The following is a 16,059-nucleotide window of genomic DNA, read 5'->3' on the forward strand; positions in this document are numbered from 1 at the left end:
TGTCTTATCAGACAAATTAGCCCACCCTCTCTTTCTGGACTTTGTCCATACCTGTGCTTCAGCTTGGACAAAGCCATGTTTTTATAAGCCATTGTGGTGCCGGGAGAGATTAATGGTGTCTAGGGTGTTTCTGTAATAGTGTAGGGTCTGGTGGTATTAACCCTTGAATGTCGTGATGGCAGGGTGCGGTTTCCTCAATAGTAATGTAATAGTAATAGAAAATTTGAGTGCGCTGTCTTGAAAATTGAGTGCGCTGTCTGGAAGGTTGAGTGCACTGCCTGAAGATTGAGGGCATCGTCACTGTTGGGCAATTAGGGTACGCTGGCCCTTTAAGATGGACCGCGGCGTGCTGTGGCAACTGGTGCAGTCTGCTGCCAAAGTTTATTGTACCAGCTGTGCTGCCCGGATACTTCTTTTGGCTATTGCAGAGCCTCTGCAGCGGAAGTGCCGTATAAAGATGCGGGTGCAGCTGCCAGAGCGTTTACATTTTCGCTGCACCCAAAGGAGTTCCGGTTTGGTACAGGTGAAAAATCCTTCCCCTCCGAAACACAGGAGGGAACTTTTCGTTCCGGGCCGGCTGGAACTGGAGGCGTGACTACGGAGACCTAGCGGGTAGGAGCTGCAACTGTTCGCGCGCGGGAAGGCCCGGCACTGACTTTAACCCCTTCAGGTTCAAATGGCAACCACACAGAATTCTTCACCTTCCCCCTTACTTTTTCTTGCGCCCAGGTTAAGCACAATCTCAGCAATACAGTAAAGTCCCGTACACTTCTAGGCGCAGTTGTATTCGCTACATGCGATAATTCCAGACAGTTCATATAACACCTTTCTGTATAGGGGGAGGACTATGGCTTCTGTCAGGGTAGCAAAGTTCTTTATGGCACACACCCGTATCCTGTTCGTAAGACGCCAAAAGAGTTGTGGTGTCGGGAGAGAGTAATGGTGTCTGGGGTGTTGCTGTAATAGTGTTGGGTCTGGTGGTATTAACCCTTGAATGTCGTGACGTCAGGGTGCGGTTTCCGCAATAGTAATGTTCCTACCGCCAACCGTCCCACAAACAGCAAGGAGAAATAACGGAATGTCCACAGCAGATTTTATGAAGTAAACTGAAGAAACTTTACTTGCAGATTTTATCCAACGGTATTGAACATAACAGTCTTTTCAAGAGTGAACCGGGATACAGGTTCCTCACAGGTTTGCTGGGACTTGGAAGCAATGAGCTTTTGATGCTAGCCATTGTGCTACTATTTTAGAATATTTGAGCTGATACTAGTCACACAGGATTCAGTAGTTTGAGCTTTGAGTAACTCGTGTTTAGTGGCTGCAGGTTCTTAGGCTTTGGGCCTAGTTGAATTGAATTGATGCTGATGAGATGGTTGTGCTTTTTTAGTGTCCGGGAGATAAGAGAGAGAATTTACAGTGTACAGCCCTCTATATAATAAGGGGCTGGACTAAGCTCATTGGTCAGCAAACCTGTAAGTTATGAACCCAGTGAACTCTGGGTACATCACAAGACCTCCAAAGGTCCTTAAGCATTTTATACATTACAACTGTGTATCACGTGACCACTAAGTTCCTATACATATATCTCCTATACATTAAATTAATATATATATATCCGACAGAGTGGAGGGATTCTCTTTTCGGGACCTCTCCACTCTCTCGGAATTACAACAATTGACAACATCCAGAAAACATATAGAACCCTCCTTCCCTACCCCCAACCCCGAATTTTATCCCATCATGTCCCGCACACTTGTATTGGAACAGTTTCAAAACTTAGTGGAAAGGGATCTATACAAATTATCTCAAAATGTTACAATAATGAAACATAATCTAACAAAATGTGAAAAAGTGGCCCTGAAAGAGTTGTCTGAAACCAGAGATAGTGATTCGTGGAGCAGATAAAGGTGGAGGGGTTGTGGTGTTGGATTCTAAATTATATAGAAAGCTTAATATGGACATTTTGTTGGATATAAATACATACAGAGTATTAAAAATGAATCCAACACCACAATTCAAATTGGTATTATATAATCTGGTAGATTTGGGAGTAAAGGATGGCCATTTCACCTCTAAGGAGGCAGATTATATTAAAATAACTAACCCCGTCATGGCAATTTTTCATTCGCTCCCTAAAATCCACAAGAACACATTTCCTCCTCAGATGCGTCCTATTGTAGCGGGGATTGGCTCTCTCAATGAGAGACTCTGTGAGTGGGTCGATTCCAGACTTCAGCCGTTGGTCCCTCTCATCCCGGGTTTCCTCCAAGACACCAGGGATGTCCTGGTTGCCATGGACAACATCCGGTGGGAACCCGGGATGAGATGGATAACAGCTGACGTCACCGCTTTGTATTCCGTGATTCCCCACAAGGAGGCACTGATTGCCCTGAGATGGTTTTTGTCCATTTATGCCCCATACTCCGGTGACCTGCAGAATTTTATTATTTTGGTGGTGGAGTATTTACTTACCCATAATTTTTTCATGTTTGATGGAGATTATTTTCTGCAGATCACCGGAGCATCTATGGGTGCCAAATTCTCGCCTTCATTGGCAAATATATACATGTGTTGGTGGGAAAGAAATTTTCTTTTCTCACATGACAATCCTTTTGGGGAGCACATCCTGTGGTATGGTCGGTATATAGACGACCTCCTGTTTGTCGGGGGGTCGTCTATGCCGACCATACAGCAGTTTGGCCTGTACCTCAATCAGAATCCTTGCAACCTCAGATTCACACTACACAGTGAAGAGCATGAGGTCAGTTTTTTGGATCTGATATTGAGGGGTGATCCTTTGAATTATAGGGTCACCACTTCTACATACCGTAAAGAATTGGCCACCAATTCGATACTGCAAGCAGCATCGTGCCACCCACCACATGTGGTCAAGAATCTCCCGGTAGGAGAAATGATTAGAGCCAGGAGGAACAACTCCACATTGGAGCTGTTTGAAAAGGAGGCGGAGGATATATCAGTGAGGCTGAGTCAAAGAGGTTATCAGACTTGGTCATTGAACCGAGCCAAGGACATTGCTAGGAGAAAAAATAGGTCTGACTTGGTATATGGCATCAAAGAGCCATCATCCCAAGTTCCTAAAAATAAAAATAATAGTGAAGCAAAACCCCTTGTTTTTTCCACAAATTATAGCCATGATTTCAAACCAATATGTAAAATAATTGAGAAATATTTACCAATGGTAGCTAACGATAGCCAATATATAAAATTTTTTGAACATGGGTACAAATTTGTGTCACGGAGGGCTAAAACCATTGGCCAATGTGTTTCCCCCAGCTTGTTCAGTTCTGGTGAGATTAAGAAACCCACCTGGCTCAATACCAAGGGCAATTTCAAATGTGGACATCTAAAGTGTATTTGTTGTAAAATCATGAAAAATTCCAAAACCTTTATGTCCACAGTAACTGGAGAAACATTTGGTATGTCAGAATATATTAATCGCAATACGAGTCATGTGGTCTATCTAATGACATGTAACATCTGCCAATTACAGTATGTGGGGTGCACCTCCAATCCCCTGAAGGCTAGGACCAGAAAACACCTGTCGGACATTCCCCATTTCCAAACCCGACATCTTTCCATGGTTAGTAAGCATTTTGCCGAAAAGCATGAGGGTGATTTTTCTGGTCTCAGCCTTCAGGGGATTGAGAGGGTCACCAATAATATTAGAGGGGGCAATATCAAGCAAAAATTATTGGATAGAGAAGTCTTCTGGATCATTAAACTTCAAACTAAGTGTCCCCTTGGCTTAAATTTGAGACAAGATGTCATTCTCCATTACTGATCTGCTATTGTTCCCGTATAAAATTATATATTTTTGGTCTTCCTTGGAGTTTGGGGGGAATTTCAATTTTTTTTTTATATAAATAAATTCTTTTTCCCACAATCATTGTGACAAAGAAAATGGGTAGGGTCTTCAAGAAGTGGGTGTGATCAATAAGTGATCAATAAGGTCCCCAGCGGCGGGACTCCCGCGATCAGGCATCTTATCCCCTATCCTTTGGATAGGGGATAAGATGTCTTAGCGCCGGAGTACCCCTTTAAAATGAACCTGTAAGCAGGAAAAACAGGGCTGTGAATAAGCAAATGGCTAGTCAGGACGACTCATCAGGATTCTGGACGTACATTTGTTGTTTCCATAGTCCTTACCAGAACCAAGATAGGCTGCATTACATCTAGTTTTTGCAATATTTCCCGTATCCGGTTTCAGTGTAAAACCGCATGGAACCGTATTGCAAACCGTATGTATAGACATGTCACTGAAAACCTTATGCCAAACGTAGCATCCGGTTGTGCACGTTTTGCACCATTTACAGTTTTATCCGTTTTTTTCCCGTACACAAAACCTTAGTCTACTACGGTTTTCTGTCTGTGTTAAAAACCGGATACAATCCGTATAAGTTTTTTTTAAGATGGTGGTCAACGGGAACTGTACAGAACGTATGTGCGTACAGTTCCATCCGGTTTGCACAAACTTGTTCAGTGCATGGCAAAAGTTCTTCCCACAAATAGAACAAAAAGAACTTTATTTAATTAAGGACAAACATAAAAAAAACATATTAAACCGAATGCCACCGGACAACCGTTTTCAAATCGTATACGGTTTAAAACTGTACAGAGGTATATACGGTTGTATACGGTTCGGTCCAGTTTTGAGACATACGTTCTTTTCTTTTTTTCTTTTTTTTACAAAAAACCTGACACAGTAACCGTATTGCAAAAACGAGATGTGAATGCAGCCATATACAGTGCCTTGCATAAGTGTTCTCCCAACAAGGACTTGTCTTCATTTGGTCATGGTATAACCACAGATTTTTTTTTTCATTGTCGTTCTATGTAATGGAGCAACATAAAATAGTCCATTATTTGAAATATTATATGAATTTTAAAATTATTTACAAGTAAAAATGTGTTGCATGCATATGTATTCACCCTCTTTACTGTGCAACCTATTGTCTTCACAAGTCACATTTGCAAGTCATATAATTAATAAATAAGGACCACCTGTCTGCAAATTAATTTCATAAAAAACACAACTGTTCTGTGAAGGCTTCAGAGTCTGTTACAGAGCATTACCGAACAAACAGGCTGTTAGGTGGTCCTTATTTACTAATTATATGACTTGCAAATACAGCAGCTTGAAGACCAGGAGCTCACCAGACAGGTCCAGGATAATGTTGTGGAGCACTTCAAAGCAGAGTTAGTTTATAAAAAAAAAAATATTCCAACTTTTGAACATCTCACAGAGCACCATAAAATTCAAAGAATATGGCTTTAGTGCAAACCTTCCAAGACAAGACCGATCACCCAAAGCCGAGCATAGAGAAAATGAATCTGAATAGCAACCAAGAGGCCCATAGTAATTCTGGAGGAGCTGCAATGACACAGGAGAACTATTAGTTATGTTCTCGATAAATCTGGCTTTCATGGAAAAGTTGATTAAAGAGAGTCCCAGGATCCTGTTTTATGTTTGCCACAAGCCATTTGAGACACACAGCAAACATGGGATAGAAGGTGCTCTGGTCAATTCATTGGACTTTTTGGCCTTAATGCAAAATGCTATGTGTGACGGAAACTACAGATGGGAAGGCCTGGAAAAAGAACAAAAAAATTGGAAAAAATAACTTTTTTTTTTGTTTGTTTTTGTTTTGTTTTTTTCCAAGGTCTTTTGTTTTCTTGAAAAAAATAAAAAAAATATAACATTAAGACCTTCATGAAAGAGTTCTCCAGCCTTACCTGAAGACAAGCAAATCCTGGAAAACAATACAGACTGAGAATGTAATTTTTAATATGTATTTCTGTCTCTAGGAGCGCTGCAGGAAAAAAGGTTTCAGTTTTGTTTTGTTTTGTTTTGTTTGGGCTCCATCTTGTGGGTATTACAGTAGTTTATATTTTTTTCCTCTCAGATCGGCCTTAATTGACATTTAACTATCTGATTCCTATTGATGTTCTTCCCCATCACAGATGTTGTTCTCCCCCATCACAGATAATGTTCTTCCCCATCACAGATAATGTTGGCTGACTAGTAAATTGGTTTACATTTCCTCCATTCAGTAAAATGGGGAGACCAACATTCAGCATTAAAGAGGTACTCTGGCCCTAGACATCTTATCCAAAGGATAGGGGATAAGATGTCTGATCTCGGGGATCCCGCTGCTGGGGACCCTCGCAATCTCTCCTGCAGCACCCACTTGTCATCAGCCTCACGGAGCGACGATCGCTTCGTGTCTGATGACTCACGATACAGAGGCTGGAGTATCGTGACGTCATGGCTCCGTCCCCTCATAATGTCACGCCCTGCCCCCTCAATGCAAGTCTGTGGCTATCAAGAGAAGATGGAGCCGTGACGTCACAATACTACGGCCCCTTTATCGTGAGTCATCAGACATCTTCAGACAGATCTTTGCTCCTTGAGGCTGATGACAAGTGGGTGCTGCAGGAGAGATTGTGGGGGTCCCCAGCAGGGGGACTCCCGCAATCAGATATCTTATCCTCTATCCTTTGAATAGGGGATAAGATGACTAGGGCCGGAGTAACCCTTTAAAATGAATTTATAAATCTTCTCCACCCTGCATTTATTCTTAATCTTTTCTGAAAATTTCCACATTTTTTGGGAGAAAAAAAAAACGGGACATTTTTTTTTCTATGGCTTCAAAATTTATGGAAGTCTTACATCTCCAACAGTGCCAATCACCCTTAGTACACCATCCCTACACTGAAACATGGCGGAGATAGGATCATGCTGTGGGGATTCTTCTCTTCAGCAGGTATAGGAAACTGGTTAGAATTAATGGGGAAAAGGTTGTACACAAATACAGTGCAATCCTGAAAGAGTACCTTTCATGATCTTGTTAAATTTTATAATCCTCTCAGTTCACTGCCCCCATCATGATAAAACACCCCCTGCTTTATTTTTATTATTTGTTAGTTTTCTACCTTAATATTGCTCTGTATTTTCTGCTCAGTCTCAGTCAAATTCACAGACTGGGAAGGGGGCGTTCCCAAGCAGGCTTGACATCATCTGAAGCCATACAGGGGAGAACTTCCTCCCTTACTCTGCTACACACAGCCCAGAGCAGTTCAATGTGAGATGAGCTATGATTGGATAAGGCTGCCAGGCCAGCAGGAGTCCCAAGTCTGTGCAAGATATGAGGGGGGGGGGGGTGAAAATGTGCTCTGGACAAGTAGGGAGACACCTAGTGGCAGCTTTTTTTAAACACAAATAGAACATAGAAAACTTCATTTTTTTAAACAAAGTACATTGGAAAGATTTTTTATTTACCATAAGGAGTGCAATAGCAAAAATTTGTTTTAATGAGAGTGCCCATTTAAAGAAAATCAGATACAATCTGCAAAAGACTTGAGATTGAGATGAAGGTTCATCTTTTAGCAGGACAATGGCCCTAAACATACAGCAAGAGCTACAATAAAATGGATTTTGATCAAAGCATATTAAAGGAGAACTCCAGAATAGAAAAATTGTCCTCCATACTGCCAGCAGTAAAAAAAAATTAATAGATACATACCTTCCTTCGCTCCCCCGGTGCCTCCGGTAACCCACTCCGCTCTCCGCCGCGATCCTCTTCCTGGTTGCCGGTGGTCGGCGAGTCATACTGCACTCAGCCAATCACCGGCCGCAGTGAAGTCCTGACTCGGCCGGCGATAGGCTGAGCGGCAGTGTGACATTTTCGGCATTATGACTCGCTGACCACCGGCAACCAGAAAGAGGATCGTGGCGGAGACCGGACCGGGGGAGCGAAGGAAGGTATGTATCTATTAAATTTTTTTACTGCCGGCAGTATGGAAGACAATTTTTCTATTCTGGATTTCTCCTTTAATGTCCTAAAATGGCCCCGTTAAAGCCCAGACCCTAGTCCATTAGGGAATATATGCAAAGGCTTGAAAATATCTGTTCACTGGCGGTCTCCATTCAATTTGACCAAGAAGAATGAACAAACATTTTAAACTTTAGGGGGGAGTTTTATCAAAACCTGTTCAGAGGAAAAGTTGCTGAGTTGCCCATAGTAACCAATCCGATCTCTTCTTTCATTTTTGAAAACTGAAAGAAGTGATCTGATTGCTTGTTATGGGCAACTCGGCACCTTTCAAAAACTATCAAAACCAGTGCAGACGAAAGGTGGTGCAGTTGCCTGTAGCAACCAATTAGATTTCTTCTTACATTTTTAAAGAGGCCTCTGAAAAATCTGGCTTTGGGCAACTGCACCACTCTCCCATATCTTCACAGGTTTTGAGAAATCTCCCCTAGGACTAGTAGATAATGCATATACAATTCTAACAACAGTTATCAAGGGAAACAATGCTGCAGGATAAAGCATGGGGTAGCATGAGTTTCTGATCTGTCATTAAGTACATTTCAGACCAACTAAAGCTTCATAAGACATTGCAATTGACTTATCAGTGTTCACAATACAGAGATTCCATGTGTAATCTCTATAGGTTGAACTGGGCCTTATAGGGCAGAACTGCAGAGCCTCAGGGAGTGACAGAGAAGCGTGAGTCTCCGATCATACAGTAGGAGAGTTCAGACTCCAATAGGCAATGCATCTGAGCTGAAGTCACTGATAGGAGCTGTCATGTAATGAAGCAGAGATGAAAAACAACGTTTACTGGAGTCAATAAATGACTAAGGAGGCGAGTAGGTGTCCCATAAATGTTCTGATACACTTGCATACTACGGATGATTCCACTCCCACTGTGTTCTCAGTCCTCACAGTAACTAATTGTTTATGACGGATCAGATATGCTGCTATGGTTCCATCGGTTTATTATCATATTACATAAAGTGGCAATCAGACTTTTTTTTGACAGATCTGGACATATGGGGTTGGAGTCTTATACTGGAGTTGCTGTTGTGGGAAAATAGTTGACACATGATTTTCAGCTACTGTAGGAGCTACTACAATGTAGAAAATATATAAGCCAAGATTTATCAATCTGCCTGAGACCAAGACTGTCTGGATTTGCCAATAACAATCAATCACAGCTCAGCTTTTATTAAGATATAAAAGCTGATCTGTGACAGTTATCCTGGGCAAACTACACAGTTTTTTTTGTCTTTGACAGATTATTAAACCTGGGACATAATAACAATATCTAGGTATGTAATAAGCCCCACCTCTTAATCATTGAATTCAAGTGTTTCATTCAGTGCAATTGCCGCAGGTATACTAGACGCACTTAATAATGCCATCCACCTTTTTTTTTTTTTTAAACATTTGTAATAGAATGGGTCGTTCTAGCAGGTTCCAGGAGGTGGGATGCAAACATTTTGACTCAATGGTACCATGTACTGACTCGCATTCATAAGATGTTTCCCGCTACTTCACCTCTTTGTTGGAGGTGAAGTGGCCAGTCTGGGTCTCTTCTTCATGTGTCTGGGAGTGCCCTTGGCTTTCCTCGTTTTGGAGAAAAGTTTGGAAACTGGCCTTGTCCTTTATGGACAATGTTTTACCTTCTTTATCCTTTACTTTTCTGACATACCAATCTCATCTTACCACTTCTCTATACTGTGTCATCTGGTCAATGCTGCAAAAGCTTGTATCCCGGCTCTGTGAAAGGGCCCAGAACCTCTCTTGCTGCGACTGTGGATCATGAAAATCCTGGACATACAGCGCATGGAGGAGCTTACTGCTCGCCTTTATCAACACACGGATCATTGTTGTTAAACACGTTATTTCTGGTCATGTTTTCAGGAGACATCGGAATATTGTGCCTTTCTGCGCCTCTGTTCCTGTGCTGTTGAGGGCTCCTTATATCCCCTCTCCTCCTCTTTTGATACAGCGATGAATTTTTTTTCTGGTCTGAATGTTTATGTTGTCCTTTGTTTTCATTTTCCTCCTCCTCCCCTCTGTTCTTTCTTCTTTCTCCTCCTTTTTGATTTTTCCACTTTTTTGCCCCTGCACTATGTTGTTTTATGATACACCACCGGGCGAATGTCATCCTGCACTTCCTGTTGGCTTTCCCCATGGTTTGTGTCCAGTTTCTGTTCTGTTTAGTTCTCTCTGCGTAGGGATAGTTTTACCGTATGCTAATGTGTAAAATTTGAAAATAAAGATTTATAAAAAGAAAAAATATGGGTCATTCTAAAGAGCTCACTGAGTTCTAGTGTGGCACTGTAATAGGATTTCACCACTCCAAAAAGTCAGTTATTGAAATTTCTTCCCTCCTAAATCAGCTGAGAAGTACATGCATTTAGGATCCACAGCAACTGAATGTGGCAGACCATGTAAAGCTACAGACATGCATTTGCCTAGTGCTGAGGCACATACGGGGAGATTTAACAAATCAGATCGCTTCTTTCATAAAAAAAAGGCCTGTGGAAAATGAAAGAAGCAATCTGATTGGTTGCTATGGGCAACTGCACCACTCTTCCTCTACACAGGTTTTGAGAAATCTCCCCCATGGTGCATTAAAGTCGACTCAGCTGACTCAGTAACTGCAGAGTTCTACATCTCATCTTACATTAAAATCTGCAGAAAAACTGCATCAGGAGCTTCTTGGCATGGGTTTCCATGGCTGAGCTGCTACATGCAAGTCATACACATCACCAAGCACAATGCCACGTGTTGGATGGAGAGGTGTACAGCATGTTGCCATGTTCTGTAAAGAAACACTCTTCACTATCTGACAGCCTTATGGAGATGTCTGGGTTTGGGGAATGCCAGGAGTATGTTACAAGCCTGACAGCATTGTGCCAGCTGTAAAGTTTGGAGGATGGTAATGCTATGTTTTTTTTTTTAGGGTTTGGTCTAGCCCCTTAGTTCCAGTGTAGGGAAATTCAAATTTTTTATTATAAGTAGACATTTTGGACAATTGTATGCTTCCAACTTAGTAGAAACTGTTTGGGGTTCAGTTCTTTTCTTTTCATTTCCATCATGACTGTGCCCCAGTGTAGAAAGCAAGGTCCATAAAGACTAGCCCACACAGAGCCCTGACCTCATCCCCATATAACAAGAACCCATTTGGGATGAAGTGGAACAGAAATTGTAAGTCAGGCCCTTTTATCCAACATCCACGTCGGATCTCTCAAATGATATCCTAGATCAGTGTTTCACAAGCGCGATCCTCAAGTACCCCCAACAAGTCATGTTTTCAGGATTTTCTTAATTATTCACAGGTGAAATAATCCCGAAAACATGACCTGTTGGGAGTACATGAGGACCGGGCTCAGGAAACACTGTCCTAGTTGAATGGGCATAAATTCCCACCCCCAAATCCTATAGAAAGTATTCCAAGAAGAGTGGAGGCTGTTAGAACTGGAAAGGGAAGGCCAAGTCCATATTAATGACTATGGTTCTAGAATGGGCTGTCCTAAAAGCTACTGTAGATATGTGTTGGTTTTTCCACATAGCGTATTTAATTTTCTGTATAAAGGTTGCAGGCTGACAACAAATGTTATTCAATTCCCAGCGTAGTTATCTGAGTACCTCTATTATTGCAGCTCTGTGTGGGAGGTCCAGGTCCTGGAAGATGGGACCCCAGTAATAGTAGCAATGTGATTGGTACTAGGGAGCTGAGGGCCACAGAGCTCTGCAGGGTGACTCACAGCTGCCTGTTTTTATGTCACAGTGACTGCAGCATTAGGATGTGACTGGCCTTATGCGACTCTTTCTTCTTCCCCTGTAGGCAGTATGAGACCGTGGTTCCTGTGGAAGACCCTATTGTCACAGAGGTGACATCCACGCTGCAAGAATGGGCTTCTCTGTGGAAGCAGCTGTACGTGGTAAGTCCCCGACATTGAAGGATCCTTGACTCTGTGACAAGTTAAATAGCGTGCTGACAATGCAGAGGCGGATGTGCAGCGCTGTACTAATCACGCTGCGTGCTGGGGCTGGTTGGGGGGGGGGGGGTCTATCACCTAGCTGGGCACTGGCAGTGAAGGGGTTTAATGTCTGACGTTTTCCTGTCTCTTTAAAGCAATTCAGCTGTTGCTGTAGTAACGCATATTCTATTCAGTGATGGAAGCACAGGAAACTGAGCGATGTATATTCATGTTGGTATAGTGTATAGTCGCAGAGGTACACAACGATGTGTAGTCTTAGAGGTAAATAGCAGTGTATAACCATGGAGATACACAGTGGTGGATAGTCATAGAGGCGCACTGCGGTGTGTAATCATAGAGGTACACAGCGGTGCATAGTCATAGTGGTGCACAGCAGTGGCTAGTTATAGAGTTACAAAATGTTAAATATTGGTAGTAGTATACAGCGGTGTATTTAAAGAGGTAAAGGGAGGTGGATAGTCATAGTGGTACACAGTGTTGTATCGTTATAGAAGTACACAATGATGTGTAGTCATTAAGATACATAGCAGTGGATATTCATAGTGGTGCACAGTCATGCATTGTTATAGAAGTGACCAGTGGTAGGTCATAGAGGTACACAATAGTTGTAGTGGTACACAGCAGTGGATAGTCATAAAGACACACAACAGTGGATAGTCATAGGCTACTTTCACACTGCTGTTGTGCCCCATCAAGAACGGCCATTAAGCTCTTTTTTTTTTTTGCCTTTAACGGCCGTTATCTGGATGGGGAACAACGGATCACAATGGATCCCATTATAGTCAATGGGGTCTGTCGGTAGCCATTGTTTTTCAGCGAGAGAAAAAAACGGCACTTCCAGTGATTTTTCTCCTGCTATTCTCCCCTGATCTGCTGATGTGCGCTGCACTGCCATGTGAACGGCAGTGCAGCGCACGTCACATGTCACTGTAACAGCAGTGTGAAAGTAGCCATAGTGGTACACAGCTGTGTACAGACCAAGAGGTAGACAGCAATGTGTGGTCATAGTGGTACACAGTGGTATATAGTCATAGGGGGAGATTTATCAAAACCTGTGCAAAGAAAAACTGGTGCATCTGCCCATAGCAACCAGTCAGATCGCTTCTTTAATTTTTCAGAGTCCTTTTTAAAAAATGAGAGCAGCAATCTGGTGCTGCTCTTTTAGTTGTATATTTACTCTGTCCCTGGGCAACATCAGTAGAGGTGTAATCCAAGTTTACTACATGACTTACACCTCATCCGGTCTATTTCACAGCAGTGCCTGAAGTGGTGAGATCAATGACAGCAGTCAAGATATTGAGGTTTTGCACATGTGATGAGCCATGAATGTTCACTGCCAGTTGACACGGATCATTTAGGACACAGGGATTTTAGAAGCTTTGCAGGGTGTGACCACCATCAACCTCACAACCTCTTCCCAGACCCCATTCCGCCCTGTGAAGTGTCTGAAGAATGACCTGAAGTCTTAGTGGTCTGGTTCATTTTTCTGATTTCCAAAGTCAAATTTCCAAAGTCCCTGCACAGTGGTAATCCAGATATAAATTAACAGTACACATAGATATACATGAAACTGTAATACATGTGATTAGAATACAGTGTTACCTCCTCACCTTCCTTCAGTCTGTAGTCTCCTCTCCCTACAGCCTCTATGTAATATATGTTATTAGAGCACAGTGTCACCTCCTCACCTTCCATCAGTCTGTAGTCTCCTCTCCCTGCAGTCTCTATGTAATATATGTTATTAGAGGACAGTGTAATCTCCTCACCTTCCATCAGTCTGTAGTCTCCTCTCCCTGCAGTCTCTATGTAATATATGTTATTAGAGGACAGTGTCATCTCCTCACCTTCCATCAGTCTGTAGTCTCCTCTCCCTGCAGTCTCTATGTAATATATGTTATTAGAGGACAGTGTAATCTCCTCACCTTCCATCAGTCTGTAGTCTCCTCTCCCTGCAGTCTCTATGTAATATATGTTATTAGAGGACAGTGTCATCTCCTCACCTTCCATCAGTCTGTAGTCTCCTCTCCCTGCTGCCTCTATGTAATATATGTTATTAGAGGACAGTGTCATCTCCTCACCTTCCATCAGTCTGTAGTCTCCTCTCCCTGCAGTCTCTATGTAATATATGTTATTAGAGGACAGTGTCATCTCCTCACCTTCCATCAGTCTGTAGTCTCCTCTCCCTGCAGCCTCTATGTAATATATGTTATTAGAGCACAGTGTCACCTCCTCACCTTCCATCAGTCTGTAGTCTCCTCTACCTGCGGCCTCTATGTAATATATGTTATTAGAGGACAGTGTCATCTCCTCACCTTCCATCAGTCTGTAGTCTCCTCTCCCTATAGCCTCTATGTAATATATGTTATTAGAGCACAGTGTCACCTCCTCACCTTCCATCAGTCTGTAGTCTCCTCTCCCTGCAGCCTCTATGTAATATATGTTATTAGAGGACAGTGTCATCTCCTCACCTTCCATCAGTCTGTAGTCTCCTCTCCCTGCAGCCTCTATGTAATATATGTTATTAGAGGACAGTGTCATCTCCTCACCTTCCATCAGTCTGTAGTCTCCTCTACCTGCGGCCTCTATGTAATATATGTTATTAGAGGACAGTGGCATCTCCTCACCTTCCATCAGTCTGTAGTCTCCTCTCCCTACAGCCTCTTTGTAATATATGTTATTAGAGGACAGTGTCATCTCCTCACCTTCCATCAGTCTGTAGTCTCCTCTCTCTTCAGCCTCTATGTAATATATGTTATTAGAGGACAGTGTCATCTCACCTTCCATCAGTCTGTAGTCTCCTCTCTCTTCAGCCTCTATGTAATATATTTTATTAGAGGACAGTGTCATCTCTCACCTTCCATCAGTCTGTAGTCTCCTCTCCCTGCAGCCTCTATGTAATATATGTTATTAGAGGACAGTGTCATCTCCTCACCTTCCATCAGTCTGTAGTCTCCTCTCCCTACAGGCTCTATGTAATATATTTTATTAGAGGACAGTGTCACCTCCTCACCTTCCATCAGTCTATAGTCTCCTCTCTCTTCAGCCTCTATGTAATATATGTTATTAGAGGACAGTGTCACCTCCTCACCTTCCATCAGTCTGTAGTCTCGTCTCCCTGCTGCCTCTATGTTATATGTTATTAGAGGACACTGTCCTCTCCTCACCTTCCATCAGTCTGTAGTCTCCTCTCCCTGCAGTCTCTATGTGATATATGTTATTAGAGGACAGTGTCATCTCCTCACCTTCCATCAGTCTGTAGTCTCCTCTCCCTGCAGCCTCTATGTAATATATGTTATTAGAGCACAGTGTCATCTCCTCACCTTCCATCAGTCTGTAGTCTCCTCTCCCTACAGCCTCTATGTAATATATGTTATTAGAGGATAGTGTCACCTCCTCACCTTCCATCAGTCTGTAGTCTCCTCTCCCTGCAGCCTCTATGTTATATGTTATTAGATGACACTGTCCTCTCTCACCTTCCTTCAGTCTGTAGTCTCCTCTCCCTGCAGCCTCTATGTAATATATGTTATTAGAGAACAGTGTCACCTCCTCACCTTCCATCAGTCTGTAGTTTCCTCTCCCTGCAGCCTCTATGTAATATATGTTATTAGAGCACAGTGTCACCTCCTCACCTTCCATCAGTCTGTAGTCTCCTCTCTCTTCAGCCTTTATGTAATATATGTTATTAGAGCACAGTGTCACCTCCTCACCTTCCATCAGTCTGTAGTCTCCTCTCCCTACAGCCTCTATGTAATATATGTTATTAGAGGATAGTGTCACCTCCTCACCTTCCATCAGTCTTTAGTCTCCTCTCCCTGCAGCCTCTATGTAATATATGTTATTAGAGGACAGTGTCATCTCCTCACCTTCCATCAGTCTGTAGTCTCCTCTCCCTGCAGCCTCTATGTAATATATGTTATTAGAGCACAGTGTCATCTCCTCACCTTCCATCAGTCTGTAGTCTCCTCTCCCTACAGGCTCTATGTAATATATTTTATTAGAGGACAGTGTCACCTCCTCACCTTCCATCAGTCTATAGTCTCCTCTCTCTTCAGCCTCTATGTAATATATGTTATTAGAGAACAGTGTCACCTCCTCACCTTCCATCAGTCTGTAGTCTCGTCTCCCTGCTGCCTCTATGTTATATGTTATTAGAGGACAGTGTCATCTCCTCACCTTCCATCAGTCTGTAGTCTCCTCTCCCTACAGCCTCTATGTAATATATGTTATTAGAGGAC

General features: G+C 42.6%; 1 protein-coding gene across 4 annotated transcripts in view; it reads left to right on the forward strand.

Moving 5' to 3' along the window:
* Positions 1 to 16,059, forward strand: part of DOCK3 (dedicator of cytokinesis 3) — a 258,008-nt gene that overhangs the window by 129,756 nt on the left and 112,193 nt on the right. For all 4 annotated transcript variants that reach the window (XM_056525156.1, XM_056525154.1, XM_056525155.1 and 1 more), the window contains one exon: positions 11,668 to 11,764. In XM_056525156.1, the coding sequence (XP_056381131.1) occupies positions 11,668 to 11,764 (97 nt within the window). The remainder of the gene's footprint in view (positions 1 to 11,667; positions 11,765 to 16,059) is intronic.

This window comes from Hyla sarda, chromosome 6 (genome assembly GCF_029499605.1).
Source record: "Hyla sarda isolate aHylSar1 chromosome 6, aHylSar1.hap1, whole genome shotgun sequence".
Classification (NCBI taxonomy): Eukaryota; Metazoa; Chordata; class Amphibia; order Anura; family Hylidae; genus Hyla; species Hyla sarda.